The following is a 21,472-nucleotide window of genomic DNA, read 5'->3' as shown; positions in this document are numbered from 1 at the left end:
ACAGAGCTCATAGCCCGTTGGGAAATTATGGAATTAAAAAGCCAACAGAACTTGGACCGCGCACCGTGTGTGTGTGTTTGTTTTCACTGGCCTTAACGGAAACGTTCAGCTAGAGTGATACATTTAGACAAATAGGTAATACCACGCAGTCGTGTAATCGTTATCAGTAGAACTGACCATGGCGGTGTGACTTAACTGCTCGACATGAACTTGTCTTATCATCATGGCAGATTATTCGAAATTCAAACCTCAAGAATTTGCAAAACTTATCTCTTGGTGTTCATTATTGACATACCGCATATAGAACAGCTAATATGAACCGTGTGATATAAATTGATACCGGAACCGTCTTATTTATGTTACCCATTATTGTGTATGTTTAACTACGTGCAGTGCGCGCCAAGCAAGACACCTGTTTGGTCGATTAAAACAAAACATAGCTCGTGTTGTGTCGTTTGCATACGTGAGGGTTGTTTAATAGGTAATTAATTAATATCCTATCGTAATTAACGGGTGTTTGGGGCTAGCCGATTAGTCAGCGCTATTGTAAAAATGTTTTATCTGACTCTTATCGTCCACCACTATCGTCGACCGCTTCTTTACCAGCAGAATCGGCTACCCTCTCTGTTATATCTGTTACAATAGAAGTGCGCGACACGTACCCACTAACGATAGAATATCAAGGCGTGTATAAATCAGGTATACCGTACATATATGTAGAGCGCAATATAATAACAAGCTAAGCTATACGTATACAATAATAATATCATCTCGTGCCCGTTTCTCTATTCACAAAAACCCACCCAATCTCTATGGGCTATATTATGTGTGTGCGTTTGTGTTCGCCGCCACTGCCGCCGTCGAGGGGGAGAGCTCGCGTCCGGACACAGGAACAAAAACGACAGCACGAGCTATGGCCGCAACCCTTTTGACACAACCCTTATTTCTTATATCATTATCTTCATCGCATATTGTGTGAAATCGAATACTCGAGAGTAATGTTTGTCCGTTTGTTTTGTTACAGGTACCGACGCCGAAAGTATCAAGAGCCCCAAATCTCCGTCGCCAATGCCCGAAGAAGGTAATAATCTATAATTTTTTTCATTTTCAATTTTGCCCATCTCGTCAAATTAGTGGCTCCCTACTTTCAGAATATCGTTATTTTTACATGTTAGAGAGATATAACAATAATAATTATATAAGTTATAACATAAATATAGGTATTTTTTAAAAAATGTATATTATTTTAGAAGTACAACTGTTGCAGTTTTTTTTAAAAATTAATAATTAGCTAGTTGAATTAATGAAACAAATCAAATCACTCCGTGTTTATAAAAAAAAAAAAATGATTGGCGTAATTTACTGGTAAAATTATTGACTACTTTTCCATACATTTTCCAAAAAATAACTTGAGTTATTCGAGGGATATAGAATAGTATATTCATGGAAAAATAATCGTTTGGGATATAGGATAATAATAACATATTATAGTAGCGGATTGACCTCGGACGTATATTTTAGGGGTCGCACTCGAGTGCTGTAATGTAAAACATAATAATGTATGTAGTAAGAGGGTGAAAATGGGGTAAGTAAAAAAAAAACCCCGATTCTGCATGCAAAAGTGCACACGGTTCGATTTGCCGTGCTCGGGGGCGCTCGAGAAACTGTTTTTTCGCTTTCTCGCACATGATTATGATATTATGGGAAAATAATATTATGCTTCTCCTACGCTCACGCGTGATTGACACGACCAGGGAAAATGTATATTTTTTTTTCGGGCCAAAAAAAACCCCCAGAATATATTTACTATTTCAGTTTTCACCCGCATATAGGGGTAGTTGTCGCGGTGATTCAGCAAGATTTTCCTCCAATTTACAAACGATAATAACCGTTTTAAAAACGAACGCACAAAAGTTGTTCTAATTTCAAACTCAATTGAGCGCACGCTTTGTAGTGTGTGTATGGTGTGTTTGTATGTATTTACATTTATTTTATATTCCGCCTCGCCGCCCAGACATACGGGCACCAGCATGTCTACTGCCACCGCTTTTTGGAGATTTTCAATTATGTCCCAATCGGCGGTCGCATAAAAATCTATAGTAGACGCAACAACCCTCCACTACTATTCACCACTGGACCTAGCGCTGTCTTACACTCATAGACAACATAGTGAAGTCCCTGTGCACTTGTAAACAGTGTAAAACAATTTGGTCGATGCTTGATGGAACGGACTATGTCCCTAGAGTTATAAAACGCGAATTGGAGCTTTGAATAAAAAAAAAAAAAATGGTAGTACTGAAATTATGAATGGGCGAGTATATGTAAAATAAAAGGAAACTATTATGAGTAGAGATAATAAAGACAACGAGATTTGCTGAGAGAATCGGGACGGATTGGCTGTAGAAGATGTCACACGCAGTGTCTGTAAATTGCAATGGCGCTATAAATACCATTCGTATACACTATAATACATTTGTTATATATGCTAATTCGCCCATCGATAAGGGTTAAAAAAATTACCGGCACGGATATATAAATTGGGCGTGTGCGGGTTAAAAAAAAAAAAAAGGGGTAGCCATATTGGTCTCGACCCTCGTTTGCATAACTAACCAATTGCTAAAGTACACTACTTAGTTATGGAGTAGGTTTTTTTTTATATGTCCCGTTCCTCTTTTGTCCCTCGCTCTACAATAACGACGATTCATCATCCGTCCAATCACGGTTCAAGGTATTATACAAGCGTAAATTATTCGATAATAATAATAATGTATTAATATTTTTTAAACCCTTTCCCTCTCGTACACAATGGTTTCAACGGGCGGCTCGTGCTGTCTCGTCTAGTAGTCCCCCTTTAAGTACAACATATGTATATACACCACCGGCGGGTAGGGCACGAGCCCAACAACAAAAGTGCGCCAGAATGATTTATCTGCAAATTACATATTATACATGGCGACGGCCTGACCGTGTACTAATGTGTGTTCGATAATACTCGGGCATTAGTTTGTTAAACTATGATAATAATTTTTTCCACCCTGAATCGGTTATGGATCTTAACTGCCTTTTTTTAAAAAAAAAATATAACTGGTGATTAATGTGTTTTTTTAAGTTAAAATTTTTTTTTGTGCAGACGACAACGGCGACGATGACGTCGACGATGATGAAAGGGCGGTAGACGACATAGTCAATCACAGCGAGGACAGTACCGGAAGCGATTTGTTGCTCAATTCGGACGGCGGATCGCCGGACAGGACCGGAGCGTTAAATTTGGTAAATATTAAATGCGTACAATAATATAATAATAGGTATAAACGCGTCTGACGGATGCAGTGGATTTCTCATTTCTTGTTGTCCAATGTACGGTTGACAAATTTTTGTTTTTAACCGAAATATTATTATTCTTTTCTAAAAATAGCAACAGAAAAAAACCGTAGGTCTTGTAAATCACAAACCTTCGTATTTTGTATATTTTTAAACTCGGCGACAACAGACTAGTATTGACAAAACAATAATTAAAAAAACAAAATTAACTATTTTTGATGTTGAAGAAAGCATATATTATTAAGAAAAGGCAACAACTCGTACAAATACTAAAACATAATGAAAAAATCATAATAAATAACTAGCAAACGTGTATGCATACTTTTGATAGACTATTTTGATGTGCTACTTTTGAGTTTCGATTGCTATCATCTTGGAAGTTCATATTATTATCGATGAGCGATGGAATGAGCTTTTGGGCTGGGTCTATTTGGGATTTTGGCGCCCAAGTCAATCATTATAGAATCATCGCTGTGGAATGTGACCCCGAGATTTCATTTATCTATTGAATAATTTTACCGTAGCTCAAAGTTATAAGTTGTGACAAAATATCGGAAATTTAATGGGTAGTCAATATATTGTTGTACTTGTATATTCAAAGTGGTTGTATTAATTATCATCATGTGTACTGTCTGCATGCCGTTGTTGGTTTTTTACGCCTTGTCGATTAACTTAGGTGTTCCTCCGCCGTCGCCCCGGGGGACGTAATTAAAGGGGACAAGCAGCTACTCTTGCTGGGCATACATTTATTACAATATGTAGGTATATAATAGTGTATACATCCGCGGCTCGTGACGCGCGCTTACATACTAATTACCGTATCCGTTTTGTTTGATTTTCTCGCCGCAGTAAAAAACTCATTTGTTTATTGGCGCGTTACTTATTTACTTTTTTTGTTTTTTTGTTCAACATTATGCGCCGCGGGACGTTGCCGATATTTTTCAGCCTCGACATCATCGCGGTCGTGTCTGGCTCGCGTCTCCTTTTCTCGGAAAACCACAGATTAGTTATATTATTGTCATCTTGTTTTTGTTTTTAACGCCGTTGTCGCACATTCCTGTGATGGTCCCGAAACAAATCAATCCTTTAGACCGACTTTTTTACCAGACGTTTCCGCTTGACGTACGCCGGTGGTTACACTATACCGTACCTACCTACCTAACGGTTTGTGCCTTTCCGTCGTGCACACACACACACGACTTTCGAGTAAACGTATTCACATGCCTTTGAACCGTCTAACCCCCTCCTCCTTCTCCCCTTCTCGCTTACTATCCACTGGAATATTTAAACATTTACGGCGTCTTTTGCCGCAGATTAAATGCACCGCGAGCGGTGGTTCTCCTTTGGCCCCGGGGCCGCCATCCAATATATTCGATTCGACCCTACTTTAATATAGTCCGGCGTATAAGCAAAATATATATGTATATATATAGCGCCAACTACGGTAACAAAAAAAAAAAAGGGTCAGCCGCGTGGCATTTAAATAAATAAAAAACTCATATGCGGCGTGCGAAAAAAAATATGTATAAAGAGATCTCCCTCGCGGCTGTGCCGGTAAACGCGTCGGCGATGACCAGACTCCTCTCTCTTTCTCTCATCGAATATGTATTTTACAATAATGTAAAACGAACGAGGATCGCCGCCGCACACGATAATATATTAACTTCCGTTTGTGTGGTCGGGTTCTGCCGTTCTGACGAGCTGTGTTAAATCATTATTTTGAAAATATACCAAACGAATGGGGGCAATAGGAAAATCGATGGTGTGTAAGTGCGACCGTGTTACTTTTATTAACAGAGCTCACGCCGGTTGTGGAAAACTTTTGGCCAAAAACACGGTAGGGAGTCAATTTAAGTGCGTACGTAGAGGAGAAGCGGTGGAAAACTATAATGATTGGCGGCAACCGTGTGCTCGGGAAGGGAATTAGGTGTATATAAGTTATAATTAAATAAAAGGCATTTTTGACAGCGGCCAGGGAGATTATTAAGGGGGCCGCGAAGGCGGAGGAGCAATGACAATGGTATTGTTTGATGGGAATTGATTAAGAGTGCGTACGTGTTCTCTCCTGCCCGCTTTGTGTCAATGTGCATATCGTTTTAATGGGTTTTCCTGGTCGACGGGAAAAGTTAAGTGCCACCGCAGTCCCAAAAGGTTTTTACCACGCGCGTTTTTCTTTTTTCCGCGCAAACTTACTCGACAATTACTTTCGTTGCTTGTAACAAGTATCTCGGTAGATCCCAATCGATTTCAGTGGAGGCTTGCTGTTGTGTGATTGACCCGTTGTCGATTTTGTTTTTTTTTTCTTTTGACTTATACTAAATCTAGAGTACAACAGTTACTGTCCTCTGTAGCTAAAATCTTATTTGTCCCATAGGTTTCACACAGACATTCTGGAAGTTCGTCGAGCTCGGGCGTTAGCAGTACCGGACCGTCGGGCAACAGTTCTGCAAACGTCACGTCCGGCAGTGATCCGTTGGCCGCTTTGCAAAACCAACAGTTCGCACAGGTAATATATACACACATTGCACGTCCTAGTGGACGGATCATGACTAATTGCTTTTTTTTTTTTTAACAGATTCCCGGACTGGGAGTTTTGTCACCTCAGAGCAACCCGTTAATCGGAAGTCCGCCCGGCGGCCAGTCTTCGCTTACTCCGCAAGAACTACAAGCGCTTTTCCAGCAACAAATCCAATATCTATTGATGAGACAGTCGACGGCTACTCACGGCAACCAGACTCCGTTCTTTTTTCAAAACCAGGTAAGACTCCCCTCAGTGGTAAACACCACACAACCGTGTGTGTTTGTGTGTTGTTTTCAGTTTGTGCTAATTTCACACCCGCCTCGACCCGTTACAGGTGCACCAGGCATTGACTCAAGCGTCGCTTCAGCTGCAACAGATCCAACAGGCTCAAACCATGACTAATAACCATCAGCATTCGCCCGCAGGCAACGGCACTAACAATCAATCGTTACGGCCCATCGGCTCGTCTACGCCGTCCCATCACTCCAAACACGGCGGCCAAAATCAATCGTCGGCCAACAACGACCTAGACTCTCCGGCCGCAGCGGCTCTCAGTCGGTTGGCCGAGACGAAGACAAGCGCGGACGACACTACCGATCTGGAAGAACTCGAGCAGTTCGCCAAGCTGTTCAAGCAAAGACGCATCAAATTAGGTGAGTAAAACTGGAAACGATAATCGCAGTTGTCAAAACAAAAGAAACCTAGTTTTGCTGAACTCCGGCAAATGTTCAGTATTTACCCATTAATTGGGGGGGGTTTTCCAAAATTCAAAACACAACAGCTGGCTCGATTCTAATTTGACGATGTTTTTGGTTTCAGGGTTCACCCAAGGCGACGTGGGTCTGGCGATGGGTAAGCTGTACGGCAACGACTTTTCCCAGACCACCATTTCCAGGTTCGAAGCGTTGAACCTGTCGTTCAAGAACATGTGCAAGCTGAAACCGCTGTTGCAAAAGTGGCTGGTGGACGCCGACAGCACGATGACCAATCCCAGCGCCTTGTGCAACCCGCTGACCACTCCCGAGGCGATCGGCAGACGTCGCAAGAAACGCACCTCCATCGAGACGTCCATCCGGTACTCTTTAGAAAAAGCGTTCCGGGCCAATCCGAAGCCCACGTCCGAAGAGATATCCATACTGGCCGACAACTTGTCAATGGAAAAGGAAGTGGTACGTGTGTGGTTTTGCAACCGTCGGCAAAAGGAGAAGCGCATCAATCCGCCGACTACGACTATGGCCGGACAGACAGCGTCCACCAACACAGCTGACATGTTTACCGCTTCCATGTCGGTACAGAATCAAAGCGATATGTTTCCGATGATGACGTCGCCCGGCCATCCACTGGCTCTGGTGTCGTCGCCGACAATCGGTGGTCATCATCATCACCATCATCACCAATATAATCAGAGCAACAGCGAGTGACACTGGTCCGTCTCATCGTCCCTGAACAACAGACTCGATGAGCTCGGCCAACACAAGTACTTCAGCGCTCCGGTCGATAGTAAAATGTCGATGTGTTAGTCGGACATAAAAACATTTTGTATCGAAATTACTATTTGTATATTTCTAGTAAGAACAATAATGCTAAGATTTTTCCGAATCGAATATATAAAGTAAAACAATCCTCGCAATACTTAATTAAGTGAAATTCACTATGACTTTATTTTTATTTCTATGTAATATTTATATATTATTAATAACAATTGCATATTTTATGTATAGTACTTGTACATACTTATAATTTTTTAACAAAGTTAGACATTAGTATTTTATACGATATATATTATATTGAGCATATGGCTAGGTAAACGTAGGAGTTTTGTTTTTTGTTTTATTGTGTAAACAATGTTAAGCAAAGTTTTTGGTTTCATACATCAATTGTAAATAACGAGATGTTAAACTTTAAGATTAATCAAAACGTCGTCACTGTCGGTCTGAAAATCAAACCTTTTATTAGTTTTGTTTATGTTTGAAACAATCATTTTCCTCTCGTTAATTAATAGATATTATATCATTTACTAAACAAAGATTCTTATTATGTTTCTAGCAATTTTGTTTTATTTTGAATTTAAAATTTTGTTCTATTATTCACAGCGTTTGAGGTCTTAGAAAACTGCCAATTTGAGGTGTTTTGGAATACTCAACACGTTCATTTTGTTACATTTTGTCGTTTTAAAATTATTTTTAGTGGTTTTCCGCATGTCACATTTATAAAATATTAGTATAATGGTTTGTTGGACCAATCACTTATGTATTCTTCTTAGTATCAATGGGAATTTAAAAAAAAAATCATATGAAAAACTCAACTCGAAAATAATAAGTTAACTATGCTAATAATAAAAAAAAATGTCTTAGTTTTTAGGAAAATAAATATCACAGAGACAATAAACATTAATCCACTTATAATTGTTTTCTGTGTTTTATTAGCATCTCGACTTCAAATCATATGTAAATTAGATTTCAGCTAAAATTCTATATATTATCAATATTCAACGATCATTAAAAAAGTTATTACAATAATTATAATACTATTTTATTGGTTGTTGGGTCCATTCACTCGCACCTAAACGTTTTTTCTCTAACAGACATATCATTAAAGTCTTTTCCCCTGATTCAATTTTTTTTTTTATTTCCACTAAAGTTCCTAAAGTCTTGCCTACGAGGCAATTATGTAGTCATTTAACAATTTCTTATCATTATTTAAGTCTTAGTGATTAATTGACAATTGTTATGTTTAAATTTTGTTTTGTAAACCCTACCAGGGTTAACGGCAGTTATGCAATGCATTATTGAAGTTTTCAAAAATTGGTGGAGCTGTAAAAAAGAAACATTGTCTGTATACTTGAGTATTATCAGCCTCTCTACGACTCAATATTATATTTTATCCTATTATTTACATTATTTCATTTTCTAATAGTTAAGAGAATATTAGTATTTTATTTTGTTTAATTTTTAAATAAAAATATATTGTTCCTACAACTATTTGTGTTCAAAACTTCAACAATTACAAGCTTCTCCTGGTATCTCGTCCGGCATTCAACACTAGAAGTAACATCAAATATTATCTTTATTAAATGATGTTCATTGTGGTGAATGCATGGATCTTAGTTAAACTTGAATGTCTCGACAATTAATCGAATGCTACATACAGTGTATGAGTTGATTGCCAAGACATTTGACTTGAACTATTAAACATTTTAGATTCTAAGGTAACAAACAAATGATAATTATTTTACTCCAATAGGATGAAATATAAATTGTATAGTGTATACCGTTCCATTGTTCATATCATTAGAATAGAGAGGTGTGTTAACATAAAATAATTTATACCTTCATATAAATATATATATAACATACATATAAATAATTATAATGTATAGGAATTAAGTGTATGTGTTTTTTTTTTTTTTTTAATTTAATTATTATGTATGATTACTTATTAACAAAAGGCCGTACAAACGGTTTTGTATACGTCAAAAGTCAGGTAACTAAACGTTAAGAAAAATAAATTAATTTTAGTATTTATAGTATGTGTAAAAATTGTATAAGCATTGATAAGGAAAAAAAAATGAGATATTTCAAAATAAATGACAAATATTTGTAAATTTCATTGTTTACTATATATAATCCCTCTTCCTTCCTACTATAGCCCATCAATAAACAATTCCTTTTGTACTTTACTTCAATCCCTACCCAATTGACACGTTATAGATAATTTTTTTTTTTTTTTTGTATATTTCTCTGTTGTTGTATTTAGTGTCAAGTATTCTTATTTTATTATTATTAATTTTTTTTGTTAAGAATTTCTTTTTGAAAAATATTTTTTGTGTTTGTGTAAACTCTTTATATAATATAACCTACTTAATTATTTATATTATTACATACATTAAAGAAATAATGCAATAATGAAATAAGCGTTTGCTTAATTTTATTTACATAACAATCTATTATTGAAATAATAAAAAATATATTCCATCGGATTCCTATTATTATAAAAAAAAAAAAAAATAGGTTATTTCTAAATGATTTATTCTTTGATGCGTAGGTATTGGTTTTATGATGTTTATAGTTTCTTGTTTTTATGTCCCGGTCCATAATAACATTTTTAACTACGGGACCGATTTCTTCATGTAATTAGTCTGCAGAAAAAAAATTTATTAGGAATGTACTTTACAATGTCTAAAATGTACAATGTTTACCCCTTTCTATTCAATATTAAGAAAAACGCAATTTAAAGTTACGTATTTTGCAATTAAAAATTGCACGCTATAACTTTTAAATAAATAGTCAAATAAGTTCTAAGCTTTGGTGAAAAAGTCCTCGGTGATAATTGATGATGTACAGTGAGCTTTTAGAAACTAAGGAAATATTAAAACTCATGCAAGGTTTTTTTCCTTATGAAAGGGGGTAGTGTATATTAATTACATATACATATTATTTAATATACATTGTATATTAAAATCCATAAAACAAATGTGTAAATATTATGATTTATGTATACATATACACATGAGAGGTAAACTGTGTTCACACAGGTGAATATTTTTATAACAAAATATATACACATAGTTTCAGTAAGAGGAATAATCTGTATAAATTGATTAGAATTTTTATTTATAAAAACATTTTAACTAAGTTCAATAAAATTGTATATAATAATAAGAAACTTAAATAAATCAACATACATTTACAATCATTTCTTTCTTTACAAAGCCTGTTCAGTAAAATGTGTTTTTACTTCATTTTGAGCTTGAAAGGCAATTATTTAATAACATTTATGCCGGCAACATCGAATTGCATTAAAAAAAATTTTTTTTTCATAATACATGTTTATCGTTAATATCACCACACTATAATAAATAAAAGTAAAGACTATATTTTAACAAGTGAATACAAAGAAATTATTAAGATAAACAAAATAACTTTTGCCATTTAGAATTATAATATAATATTTACAAACTTAATTTTACAAAAATATATTTTAAACCTTCGTGGTTGTAACACTTTCATCACAAATGTGCACATTTTATTTAAGCATCATACTGAACAGTCAATGAATAGAAAAGATTTCAAATATACAATTTGAAAACATTGCGTAATATAATATTTATAAAATACATACATATTTTGATCATAAACGATACATGTGCTATACAGTATGTGAGAGTACAAGCCATGACATTATGAAATAAAATAAAAATATCGGATAAACAGCTAAAGCTTTTTTCCCTTGTGGTTGGCTGTCACCGAGGAATACTATTGAGGCTGCAAAAGGATACAACTTTAAAATATGCAAGACTAATAGTTAGGTAGTAATTTAAATTGCAAGCTTACCGTATGTGGACCACAAAAATGCTGCGATTGATATGGCGAATCGTATAAAAAACAGGAAGTTAGTTTGTTGAAACATTAAAATAAACCTGCAAGCTATTAAAGCCATAACTATGGGTAGTAAACAATAACCAAGCACACAAACACTCTGGAAAAATGATCTGTGAAAAATAAATGTGGTGAATGAAAACCAAACAATAATAAAATATTATTAATAGTAAGAAAAACAACATACATTGTACCACCAAGTAGTTTTGAGTTTAATGTAATTATAATAGAACCTATCCAGATAATTACAAAAACCTCAGCAAATTCTGGTCCTCCATCGCCGACATCCATTGGACCAGGTGTTCCTTGTAAAACCCTGAAAATGAATTTTAAAACATTGTTTGCTATCAATGCATAAGAATAGTAAATGGATTAAAACATTGCAGTTCTCAACTTACATTGCCATAAAAGTGCATAACATCAAAGGTCCCCACAAATCCCCTAAAAATAAATGTTTCATAAAAATATTTTTTTATACAATAATTATATAATAATGATAGGATAATTTATCGTCAATATTAATTTCAATTTATAAATTTGATAAAATTCAAATAAGTCAAGACACACAAGATAAGAGTATTATATAAGTTTAGAAGATATCATTGAATAAAATTGTAGATTCATTTTCTACGAAAACTAGTATGTTTGTGTAAGGAGTGATGTAAATGAAAAAAAAAACTATTAAAATGTAATTGTATTTCTCCTAAACATAGAAACTAATAATCATAAACTATATACTTATAATAAATAATTATACAAGGTGACCCACAAAGATTTGACAAATTAAACTAACTTTTGTTCTAGTGAATATTTTTGAGATTTTTTTTTAAAAATAAGTTATACTCATTTGCGCTATAAGCACCATGGTTTTTACTGCACTTTACTTTTTAAAATTATTTTTTTTTTTCAAGATAGCCATTTTATTCAAAATAATTTTTAAAAAATAAATTAGTAATTTAATAATGTAACAAAATGTTGTGTACAAAACTTACATTCTTTTAATAGAGAATTTTTTTCTTTGGGATACAGTACATGCTTGAATTTCATACCAACTGCTTTTAGATCTCTCATCTAAAATATGTGAAATATAAATTTATTTTGATTTATCCTTTCAAGACCCTTATTCATTTTACATACAATAGTTGTTTTAATAGGTTCATCTAAAGTGTTGAAACCAGGATCACCCAAATTTTGCATGATTGATCCAGATACGGTCATCCGCCCTTCAACATTCTCCGTAGGATGATCGTCAATAAACTAAAATCGATAGGCATAAAGATTAGTGATTAAATAAAAACAATTAATGTGCTCAAAAATGTGTGAATTTTTAAATCACAATGCACAAAGTAGATAACATAAATGTGATTAAAAACATGCAATATTTATTTTAAAGTTTTATTGAATATATAAAAGTAAAATAATTTTAACTTACTACTGCTGTGTGACCAGTGTTCGAACTGTTATAGCCGGTTGGTCCATTGTTAGTGTTAATGAACTAAAACAGAATTTTTTATGATTATATTCATTATATTACAAAAATGCTAACCAACAGAGTTAATAAATATGTATATTTTCAAAAGCATTAAAATGTCGTTGAAAAAAATCATTTGATCCAGGAAGCAGCAAACATTGCCACTATATGAGACTTTTTAAAAATACAAAAACAATTTTTAGTTCTCGAATTTTCTATTAATTGAAATAATATCAAACTTCTTAAGTTAAAAATCTGGAAACTGTATACTCACATCCATTGTTAATTTAACCTTTTATAAATATGTAGTGGTTATAATTTTAAAATATTATTTAATCACTCTCGATTAGTGGTTTGGTTTAAATATAATTTAAAATTATAGTACATCTTGAATTAAACTGTAGACCTTAAATAATTACAAAACATCCTTTTGATTTGTCTTCAAATTCCAAAACCAGACGTGTCATGATAACATACGAATTACGGAGATACAAATTTTGATAAACTTTTCAGTGGTTCTAATTTTTGGTTACACAGTCATACATATTTTACTATAAGACCCTTTTTTTTTTTAAATATTGTTCGTTTATAATTCATGAACTTAATTCTAATGAAATAAAATAATATTAATAATTTAAATTTAAATACACATTTTTATAGATTATTTTAATAAAAATAACGATAATTTGTTTTATTATCAGTGGAGTAAGGAAAATAATAAATATAATGGGGTAAGAAGTTATAATTGTATATGTAAATTAAAAATTGTATATAAATTAAGACAACATATTATCTAATCTAATATTATTTAAAATCAATAAAATCTTGTTGTTAATTGTCGCAAAAATGATAATAATAATATTCATATTTTGGTATGTCAAAAAGATTTGAGAAACCCTGACCACTACTTTTTATCGATTATGTTATCACATATAGTGTTATCATCAAACGCAAATCGCATATCTGCGGCGGCCATCGCTTCTGTGTGATATTCATATTAGGCATTTGCTAACGGCTGCCGCCTGCCGGTTATTTCTCAAGTGTATATAAACGTCGAATAGTATCTTTTTTACGTTTTTATTTAGTAAACCTAAATAATTATACTATTAAAATGAACGAAAATACTCATTTCTTAGTACATCATATGACTAGGAATTTGTTTATATGCCCAATATATTACATATGTATGTTACTTTCCAGACTTTTGATAGTCCATGTCAGTTACGGCGGCGGCTGAAGTACAAGCCAGTTAGTTCACTCCATATAGTGTGAGTTATTAAATTATTTAATATTTATTATGTAGCATACAGTAAATATTGAAAGTTAATTAAAAGATAAGAAATAATTCCTTCTACTTCGACATTTAGTTGACAAAGTTCTGTTGCTGACATTAAATTTTTTTTGTATATGACACTAAATTACTACATAGTTAACATCTTCTTTATCTTTATCCGGCTTCTGCTACTCTTCAAGAGTTTTTACTGTCATAGCTGTCAATTTCAACCGAAAATATTCAATTGCTAATGGTGAGCCATTGTTATTAAATAACAAATAATAATAATTTATATGATCAACAGTTAAAATATAATTTTGTTTCCTTAATTAAATTTTTTTGTGTACTGCAGTAATAGCTCTTTGTAGTTTGTAAATCGTTAAATATTATCGATAAAATTAATATTATAAATGGGATAGGTCAGATGTTTTTCTTCGTATTATTAATAAATAAGGTTTATTATTTTGTCATTCTTAAAACATTGGTTGATTTACTTTGTATTTGTATTTTATTTAATAAAGATATAAATATTTTAAATAACAATTTCGTATTTTGTCATAGGTAATAATGAGCGAGTTTCAAGACACACAAACAAGCTGGCTGACTAGTTTAAAAAATAAAATTAAACTTTGTATTCTAGGTAATGAAATTGGTAAATTATTTAATAATATTATAGATTTTAGCTGTTGCAAATTTAAAAAATTAGTGGGCTTATTTGTATATTTTATAACCAATAATAATATTAAAAAAAATTATAATTATTATTTTTGATAAAAAATAGAAAGAAGTATTGTACATTTTACAAAGTGTTCAATTTTATGCATTTGGAAAAATATTAATTTTTCTCATAATAGTTAAAATGTACTTTCCATACATTGAGGTGATTTTTGTAGTATTCTTATTTCTATCATTATGCGTCTTTAGTATACAATATTATTATACTGTAATCATCCCCTGCCTACACTTTTCAGCTGTTCAACGCGAATAACTCGAAGAATAAATACTCAAAATTGGTTATTGTCTTTTCAACATTGTCAGTAGTTGTTCCTAATTTAAAAATGTTAAAACTCATAAATCATCATAAATTAGATAATCTATATTATATTCTGCTATTTTTCACATTTCTTTGTGGCGTGCTAATTATGATAGATTCAAAAAATCAGTGTAAAATATATATTTTACAAATATGGTTTCTTTTTGTAAAAAGTAATGGATTTCAGGGGATCTAAGACATTAAATCTATTTACAATGTAAAAATGTTTTAATTATTTTTTTATGTATACTAGCAGTCTAGAAATAATAAAAAATATATTCATTTAAGCTTTTAATCAAAATTTGGAGTTTTATGTGTTTAATTAGGTATTGGTTACACAAAAGAGATATGCTGCGTCATTTAATAGACTTCAAAACTGCAACAAATAAAAACAAAAACCAATTTATCATCTAATTGATTATCTTCTGAGAACAAAAATCGGCATTTATTAATCACAATTCGATTTATCATTTTTTATTTTCAATAAGTTTTTATAAATTAAAAGAAATCGATTTTCTTAATTAAAACCGTATAAAATATGATTAATTTTTAATATTTCAAAAATATTTTTTTTAGTTCACCTAATAAAGTATGTTCGATGGAATTAAAAAAATTTTATAAACAAAGTTTAATCCAAAGTAGAATTTAACATAACGTCTGCAATTAGCAACATAGTTGACAAAGCAGTTTTGCTAATATCCCCTAATATAATTTAGACATAAAATAAGTGTATTTTTTTTATGTTATGTCTTAGACACCCGTTAAACACGTTAAAATATAATATAAATATTTCGTATGAAAAAAATTCACCATTTCTTATGCTTTGTAAACCAGGTTTCCCGTAAACAACTCTGGGGCTTTATCAATTACATGTTTTTGACAATGCAGGAGTCATGGGTAACTAAGGCATTTTTTTTTTTATCGAATTATGCCTAACAAAAAGTAGTAGATACAAATCGGCCTCTTACACATTGTGTAAATATTGGAAGTCAAATCATAATTTTATTTTGATGTTTTAAAACATAATTTACGTTTATTAAATACTTTTTTAGTGTTCAAATATGTACTGTAAGTGACATGATATATTGTGCACTAAGTCATAGAATAAATAATAATAATTTAGTTTGTACTATTGTTTTAATTATACTAATTGATAGTTTCGATGTATTGGTTATCGAAGTACATGATCATTTACTAGACACTACAGGAAAACCCATCATTTGATTATTAAACCAAATATTATGTTCTGATCAGCTTAGAAGTCGTAATATACAAATATATACAACATAGTTTATTTTTAACCGAAATAACGAAGTAAAAGCGCGAACATTTTCACCGCAATACAGTTTGATTGTACAATGTAGGTACAATATTATTATTTAAACCGGCGGTCAAGTTTTGATGATCAAAAATAACTTGTAATTGTTAAAAACGATTTCATAAAAAAACCCAAGCAACAGGAAAATCCATAATGTCAATAAGTTTATGATAATATTGCTTAATAACCACCAAACCACAGATTACCTAGCTCCATTGAGATATTATGATTTATGAAATTGCTCTTGCCGTGCTTTGTGTACTAGTGGCCTATTTGAAACTATTTTACACAGTATTTCCGTTTTACTTCTTTAATGTGTTCAAAAATCGCTCACAAAGATAGCATTTTAAAGGGCAGGTAAATTTCGTAGTTGTATGTTATTATCGTTTAATCTAGATTTTTCTAGAAGTCCTAAATATTAATATTATTTAAACTATAATGATTTGAAAAAAAAAGGTAAAACGTGTTTTTTTTTTCATTTTGAGGGCTTCAACTAAAAAAATAGGAAATATAAATATGTACATTAATAAGAATTTTTCGATTCATATTTAACAATCATAACTATAGTTGAGCTACACATTTTGTAGTACTTATATTCGAAATTAATAATAAACCTAATTACAACATAAATTAAGGAGACTAAATGCCATGAGAATAAGTGGGGATTGATCATACTAAAATGTGAACCTCAATTTTTCTCTATCAGTTTTCTTACCTAATTAATATTGTATTACAAATGACTATTAACTTATTTTTAATGTTTTTTTGACTTTAAATTAATTATGTGATACTCTATATTTTTAATTATTATATTGTATGAATTTATTGACAATACAAAATTTTTTTTTAGTTTTTGACAATTTAATTGAAAATGGATTTCAACAACAGTCCATTACTGACAATAATTAAAGAAGAACAGGACATAACAATTGTCAAAACTGAATTTGATAGCAATTTAGATTTATACAAGTACGTAATAATTTAAAATTTGCTTAATTAACTTTTGTGAAAGTTAATGTTAACTATATCTTTAATAATTATTTTAGCTCTTTATATTTTAGTCTGAATACTTTGATTTTATGTAAAATAAATAAATAAATTTACACAAATATACATTTATTAGTATTAATTTATTTTAATCAAAATATCAAAGCATATATTTTTGTTTTTCATAATAAAAATACTATACCACAAATATCATAGGTTATTATTTTTTGATACAGTAATTAAATAAGTTTTTATTAAAATAATTTTAAAAAAAGTGAACTTTAAGTAAATAAATAGATTTATCAACAAAAACCAATGACATGCAGTGTAAAACATTGTTTTCTTATTTGTTTCCAAAATATCAAAATTTGATGGCTACTATCGTGTTTACGAAATGCTTATTTTACATCTAAAATTATAAATGTGTGGTGTCCTTTAAATATTTATTTTTAGTTTATTTTTATTATAATGCATTTGGATTATGTATTACATTTTTTAATTTTAATTCTAGTGTTGAAAAAATGGATTTGGAAGAAGATGTAAACAGAGCAGACCCGTTTTTAGGGTTTAATAACAATTATCAAGCCTCCATGCTCAAGGATCATACTAAGGACATAAACAATCAAATGTATGCTGGTAATATATGTATGATTTACATATGAACTTTAAGAAGCTTTTCTCGCTAACGTTCATGATTGATAGTTCTTTTTTAAGAAAAAGAGAATCACTCCTTTCGAATCTTAGGTTTTAGCCAACTGTAGTATATTATGTTTAAAAGCAGTTATAATTTTTTTTAAAGTCAAACTTACAGTAAATAGTTAAATATTTTTATTTAACTAACAAAAAACAAATTTATAAAAACATTGATGTGCCGTGTGAAGTGTTCTTATAGAATAAATAAATATACATAAATTAAATTTATACTCTTATTAAAGGTTTCATTCATTTTAGTCAATTTTTAGTTATTATTAACTTTTTTTTTCATTTGGAATCAAGATTGGGGGATCGACGTTAGTCATTACACCCCCCAGTTATTATTATAGTTAGTTATTACTTATTATTAACTAGTTGCGTTAAAAAGAGTTGATAGTGTCGTATACACACTTTGGTACACGAAACGTTATAAACACACACACTGTAAATAAAAAGACTTAATACCTAACAACTAAAGTGCCTTTTAATAAGTTCGCATAAATGTGGCAGAGCTCTAGTCGCCTCTTCCGGATTGATTCTGCCTCGGGTGCTTTCCATCCAACGTCAGGCCTCCGATTATAAATAGTATAATGCCTCGAGACAGTTATATTGTCTAGCTTTATAACTATAATAAAAGGATTGATAGCCTGAACGCAAGTACTAACACTAGCAAAGAAACAAGAGCCGTACTTTGGCTTTCTCGGGAGGTGTGGTCTTTATCGCAATACACTTATTGTTAAAGAACACTTAGTTTTAATTACCTTAAGAGAGATGGGAGAAAAGGTAACACTTTATAAACTAAGTAAAAAGAAAAGCAACTCAAAAATGAATAAACACACACACACAAAATTATAATGTTCATAAAAACAATAAAATACGTGACAATACACTCTTCGTAACAGGACGGACGCTTACGGGAGAGTGCCACCGACATAGTATTATGAGCGGCTTTAAATAATGAGCATGATAGTAATTTTTAGTGTGTAGACAATTTTGTTTAGTTTTGCTTGTTTGGCCTACATTTAATTGCTTATTCGCTAATTTGTGTACATTTGTCTTTAAGAACTATACTACGTTAGTACAAACTGCTTAGACGACAATTAAATATTTAAACATTATTACAAAATGAAAAATCCAAAATTAAATTTTTAGTTTTAGTATAAAAAAAAAAGTATAGGTATAAAATTATATGATATGTATGTTTTAGTTTAATTTTAAAGAATTGTTTTTGTTTCGGCAATTTTTTGGATGTAACATAAAAAAAATAGATCACAATGAGTTTGACACTTCTTAATCACTTTTGAAAAACCTAATTTTAAAACTCAATTAAATATGATTATCACCTATCACTCAAAATAAAATATATTATGCTAAAGTTAAAATAAGTCATCTACTAATTAATGCTGTGGTATAACATTTTAATAATCTCTTGAACTCCAATATCTCATAATAATTTCTAAGTCCCTTAATGCTTTTATTGTCCCATTTACTCGTTAGTTATCCTATTTACTTGTCCTGTGTTGACCTAGACGTTTTTTTAAAAATATTTATACCTTGTATTTATGCTTTTATTGCTTTTATTTGCAAATTAATAATGTTAACGATGGGCTAAAATACGAGGTTTTATTTTTGATTTATCGTATTCAATTTTTTTTTAAATAAATGATATGATACGAATTTGTTTTTAAAATATTTATGATCTTATCATTTATAAGATGTTTATTCTGTAGTATAGAAGTTGATTATATTAAATATAAATACTTAGTAATTAACAAAATTTTTATTTTAGTTACTGCCCTAATTGTGGTCATCAATTTGCAACCAAATTTGTGGGTTCAGACTTTGTATTCAGCAAACCTGATGTAAGCAATCTAAACGGTGTACCCGAATCTAGTGTGTTCGAACCCGTTGTTAACATAGAGATCGATGAGTCAAATATTAATAATCTTCTGAGTTCTAATATCCAATGGTGGGCTATGGACGTTTCAGGGAAGCTGGACAGAAATGTATTGCAAACTGACAATGTAGCCCGAGCTATTTATAATCAAGGTTTACGGGATGGATGTAAATTATTAAATAAAAATAATGAGCATAAACTCGTGGAAAGAAAATGTACTCAAGAACCTGCTGTGGATTATACAAAATGTCACTTTGAATCGCCTGTTATGGGACTACCAGTAACAAATATTATCCAGTGTAACGATAATAAGAAATCTACTATTTTAAGTAGCGTGAAAAGAAAGCTTATTAAAAAAAAGTGCCAACCAACTGAAATGAAAACAGACGACACACAGAATGTACCGGTTTGGAATGATTTCACGTTGGATCAAGAAATGCCATATTTACCATTACCTGCTCTAAAATTGATGTCGGGGGCTGAACAGATGTATCAAAATCCAAATATTAGTCAAAATAAAACGTCCTCGAGAGTAAATGTAAAACCACAAACAAAATGCACAATCCCATTCCAGTCGGTATCATCACCATCAGGTATTGTAAATGATTATACAATACTTTGTACCAAAAAACTATGTAATACCGTTATTAATAAAAACGAGTCATTTCAAAAAGAAAAGTTTGTTATTCCATTAACTGCAGCGAGTTTGTTAAAAGAAATTGATATTAGTTAAATAAATAATTTTATTTAGATGTTTAATACTATGTAATTGCTTAACAACATGACTTAAAAGAGAAATAAATAATATTTTATGTATTTTGTATATAAGAACATTTATATGTTCAATAATAATGTTTTTATTTAATTAATAATAAGCAAAGTATACAAAGTCTATTATTTTTGTTATCCAGTTTATAAACTAATACCTTTATTACTATATTGAAGTAGCGGTGAAAAATTTAATTAAATTAAATTGATTTTTACTTATACTCTTTAATATTATTGTAAGATGGAAATTTGTATTTTTTTTTTGTTGTTAATTTATGTATTAACAATAAATTGTAGTACAAAATATACACACAAGACAATTTAATATTAAAAAGTTTTTTGAATAGTAACAAACAAGGTTATTTATTTTAACTACTTTTAATATTTATATTTGAGAGTAAATCTAATTTGTGTTAGATTTACATATATATATATATATATATATACTTGGTAAATAATTGGTTATCTGAAACCCACATAAAATAAACCTATTTAATAAATAGTTTTGACATTTAGTTCAAGTATCTCTGCAAATGAGCATTGTAATATTTAAAATTATTTGTTTGCAATTTTAGTGTTGGAAATTAGAATAGGCTAAATATTGCATTTTAGGTTATTCGGTAATAAGGCTGAGAAATCTAACTTAGATGGATTTACAAAAGAAATTGTTTTTTTTTTTTAAATTATTATTCATTTTAATAAAAAATACCTACAAAGAACTTTTGAAAATTATATTTTATAAGCTTCAGAACAATAAGCATTACTTAAGCAAATAACAATAAAATGAACTAGCAAATAATAACAACACCGGA

General features: G+C 31.0%; 3 protein-coding genes across 11 annotated transcripts in view; 2 read left to right on the top strand and 1 right to left on the bottom strand.

The window, feature by feature from the left end:
- The window catches only part of LOC126845589 (POU domain protein 2-like), a 39,556-nt gene extending 30,736 nt beyond the window's left edge, over positions 1-8,820 (top strand). For both annotated transcript variants that reach the window (XM_050584315.1, XM_050584316.1), the window contains 6 exons: positions 1,025-1,081; positions 3,131-3,270; positions 5,696-5,827; positions 5,897-6,079; positions 6,177-6,495; positions 6,662-8,820. In XM_050584315.1, coding sequence (XP_050440272.1) covers positions 1,025-1,081; positions 3,131-3,270; positions 5,696-5,827; positions 5,897-6,079; positions 6,177-6,495; positions 6,662-7,263 — 1,433 coding nt within the window. In that variant the 3' untranslated portion in view covers positions 7,264-8,820. The remainder of the gene's footprint in view (positions 1-1,024; positions 1,082-3,130; positions 3,271-5,695; positions 5,828-5,896; positions 6,080-6,176; positions 6,496-6,661) is intronic.
- Positions 8,821-10,516: 1,696 nt separating this feature from the next.
- Positions 10,517-13,155, bottom strand: LOC126845593 (protein YIPF6). The gene is made up of 8 exons (XM_050584328.1): positions 12,966-13,155; positions 12,653-12,715; positions 12,358-12,477; positions 12,213-12,291; positions 11,619-11,661; positions 11,408-11,536; positions 11,176-11,333; positions 10,517-11,106 (listed from the first exon to the last, which is right to left on the bottom strand). The coding sequence occupies exons 1-8, from the start codon at positions 12,969-12,971 to the stop codon at positions 10,991-10,993; spliced, it is 714 nt and encodes a 237-aa protein (XP_050440285.1). The 5' UTR covers positions 12,972-13,155; the 3' UTR covers positions 10,517-10,990.
- Positions 13,156-13,670: 515 nt separating this feature from the next.
- LOC126845592 (uncharacterized) lies at positions 13,671-20,780 on the top strand. 8 transcript variants are annotated; one of them, XM_050584326.1, is made up of 6 exons: positions 13,671-13,959; positions 14,526-14,604; positions 17,166-17,284; positions 17,814-17,938; positions 19,785-19,857; positions 19,985-20,779. In XM_050584326.1, exons 3-6 carry the CDS (start codon positions 17,187-17,189, stop codon positions 20,013-20,015), a joined length of 327 nt encoding a protein of 108 aa, XP_050440283.1. In that variant the 5' UTR covers positions 13,671-13,959; positions 14,526-14,604; positions 17,166-17,186; the 3' UTR covers positions 20,016-20,779. The 8 variants fall into 8 exon arrangements, with proteins under 8 accessions (XP_050440283.1, XP_050440282.1, XP_050440284.1 ...); XM_050584327.1 differs by having other exon boundaries at positions 13,673-13,959; positions 17,814-17,930; positions 19,985-20,778; XM_050584319.1 differs by having other exon boundaries at positions 13,675-13,959; positions 17,814-17,930; positions 19,785-20,773.
- Positions 20,781-21,472: the final 692 nt, after the last annotated feature.

The sequence above is a fragment of the Adelges cooleyi genome, unplaced genomic scaffold (assembly GCF_023614345.1).
Source record: "Adelges cooleyi isolate 19-005CV unplaced genomic scaffold, UGA_ACOO_1.1 ACOO_flye_CR_arks_rails_tigmint_CR_PRNA_8, whole genome shotgun sequence".
NCBI classification, from domain to species: domain Eukaryota; kingdom Metazoa; phylum Arthropoda; class Insecta; order Hemiptera; family Adelgidae; genus Adelges; species Adelges cooleyi.
The sequence above is the reverse complement of the archived record's forward strand: the minus strand, read 5'-3'. Positions and strand labels throughout refer to the sequence as shown.